The sequence below is a fragment of the Clupea harengus genome, chromosome 7, assembly GCF_900700415.2.
Source record: "Clupea harengus chromosome 7, Ch_v2.0.2, whole genome shotgun sequence".
NCBI classification, from domain to species: domain Eukaryota; kingdom Metazoa; phylum Chordata; class Actinopteri; order Clupeiformes; family Clupeidae; genus Clupea; species Clupea harengus.
Window position 1 is genome coordinate 27,098,825 of NC_045158.1, and position 2,500 is coordinate 27,101,324.

At 50.6% G+C, this 2,500-nt stretch overlaps 1 protein-coding gene across 1 annotated transcript in view; it reads right to left on the reverse strand.

The window, feature by feature from the left end:
* The window catches only part of pdlim2 (PDZ and LIM domain 2 (mystique)), a 58,883-nt gene that overhangs the window by 5,087 nt on the left and 51,296 nt on the right, over window positions 1-2,500 (reverse strand). The window contains exon 8 of the mRNA XM_042708130.1: window positions 686-804. Coding sequence (XP_042564064.1) covers window positions 686-804 — 119 coding nt within the window. The remainder of the gene's footprint in view (window positions 1-685; window positions 805-2,500) is intronic.

Here is a 2,500-nt window from a genome sequence, read left to right on the forward strand (position 1 = left end):
TACAAGCCCAGCTCATTTACATTCAAAGCCTAGGAGGTGTCTTAAAACAGTATATAAATGGCTAGAATTGGAGAGTTGGGTTGTTCAGACCTACACCACTGAATCCGGAGTATGTTCCACGTGCTTCGCTACTGCACTTTACTGGAATAAAGATTGCTGCATCAGAAACAAAGAAACTTCACTCAAAATGTGAATATATCCTACCCAACTGGCTCATATATAAGCTGATTGAATGTGAATATATCCTACCCAACTGGCTCATATATAAGCTGATTGAATGTGAATATATCCTACCCAACTGGCTCATATATAAGGTTGATAAAAGCTTGTGACAGATGAATGAATGTAAATATATATTCTACCCAACCGGCCTCCCCTGTGGTGACAGGAACATGCTGGGCTTCCCTCAGGTAGAGGACACAGATGTGAATAGTTGGGGTCATGTTTTTGTAAATTAATATCCGGGTGAAGTATAAGTTTGTGTAAGGAAACACGGTCTGGCCCTGGGGGAGGCACCCGTGTGCAGGTGAAGGGAGAGAGCCCGTGTGTGGAGCCTGGAGCTTTAGCCCATGAGTGCTATGCACAGCATGCTGGGTAATGGGTGGGATTGAAATGATGAGTGCGTTAGGAGTGTGGTGGGGTGTGGTGTGGTGTTGGTGTCCATGGCGACGAGCGCCTGCCTCACCTGCGTCTGGGGGACACAGACATCTCCCGGTCCACTGGGCTGTGGGGGGAGTAGCGCCCGGGGGGGGTGGGGGTCCGACTGGAGACGGAGTTGAACCGCAAATCTGGAGAGGAGAACTCCTGCATGTGTGAAAGAGAGATACAGTAGAGGGATGGAGGGGGATGAGAAGGATATGAGTGGGGGATAGAGAGAGAGGGAGAGAGAGAGAGAGAGAGAGAGATGAGTGGCACGTCCGCATTCTCCCACTATCTCAGCTCGTCTCCCGCTGAGCCACCTGCATCTGTTTACAGAGCCGCGCCGATGAAAGCGCCGATGGAGAGCTGAGCCGCGGCGAGGTCTCCAACAAGATGTCTCAACACCACAGCCAGAGCTGCAGTAGCCAGATCCACTAACACAGCACCAAATTCACCTTCACCTGCCAGTGTTCATGGACGAGAGAGAGAGAGAGAGAGAGAGAGAGAGAGAGAGAGAGAGAAAGCTACCAGGGCCTTAAAGGCAGAGAGAGAGAGAGAGAGAGAGAGAGAGAGAGAGAGAGAGAGAGAGAAAGGAGAGTCCAGAATGTTTCTTCATCGTACAGCCTTGGATGGAGCTGATCTGGGAGTCGTAAAGGAGCGTGAGGAGAGTGGAGGTGAAGGGTTGGAGGAGTGGAGAGAGAGAGAAGAGAAAGAGAGAGATAGGGAGAGAGAGAGAGAGAAAGAAAGAGAGAGAGAGGGAGGGAGGGAGAGAGTGGAGGTGAAGGGTTGGAGGAGTAGAGAGAGAGAGAGAGAGAGAGAGAGAGAGAGAGGGAGGGAGGGAGAGAGAGAGAGAGAGGGAGAGAGAGAGAGAGGGAGAGAGAGAGGGAGAGAGAGAGGGAGGGAGAGAGTGGAGGTGAAGGGTTGGAGGAGTGGAGAGAGAGAGAGAGAGAGAGAAAGAGGGAGAGAGAGAGTGGAGGTGAAGGGTTGGAGGAGTGGAGAGAGAGAGAGAGGGAGAGAGAGTGGAGGTGAAGGGTTGGAGGAGTGGAGAGAGAGAGAGAGAGAGAGAAAGAGGGAGAGAGAGAGTGGAGGTGAAGGGTTGGAGGAGTGGAGAGAGAGAGAGAGAGAGAGAGAGAGAGAGGGAGAGAGAGTGGAGGTGAAGGGTTGGTCTGGTGGAGGTGGAGTGGGCAGCAGGAGCGTGGGAGGAGAGGGGAGGAGAGGAGAGGAGAGCGAGAACAGATACGGGGTGGAGACAGAGGGTGGAGAGCAGAACAGGTGGGGGAAATGCAGTCCAGATGCTGATGGCATGTAAGCGCAAATGTGTACACAGCTTGTGGATGCATTACATTGCCTCCCTCATACACCTACATAGATATACTGTACATATAATTGAATATTTGCAAAGAAAAATCTACTTAACTCTCTTTCAAAACAAGCAGACACCCACTGCAAATACAGGAATACTCTCCACACACACACACAAACAATACAGGAATTCTCTCCACACACACACACACACACACACACACACACACACACACACACAGAAATGGAAATTCTCCCTCCATTTCTCACACACACATATGTGAGCAATATGTGGATGAACACTTTCTGTCCGTCTCCCACACACTGCTACACGCACACAATTTCCAGAATGGGTTTATTGTTAAAGGAGCCCGCCCCCCCCCCTCATAAAGATGAGGTATATGGCTTCTAATTCTGTCTAATGCTCCGACCCGACCTGGTTTGAGTCAGAGTTTTGAGAGTTTTGTCAGAGTCTTGAGAGTTTTGCTTCCCTCTGCCTCTCCCTCTGTGTGAAAAAAAAGCCCTCCATTGACTGAACCACTCCCCGGATTCCTGTCAG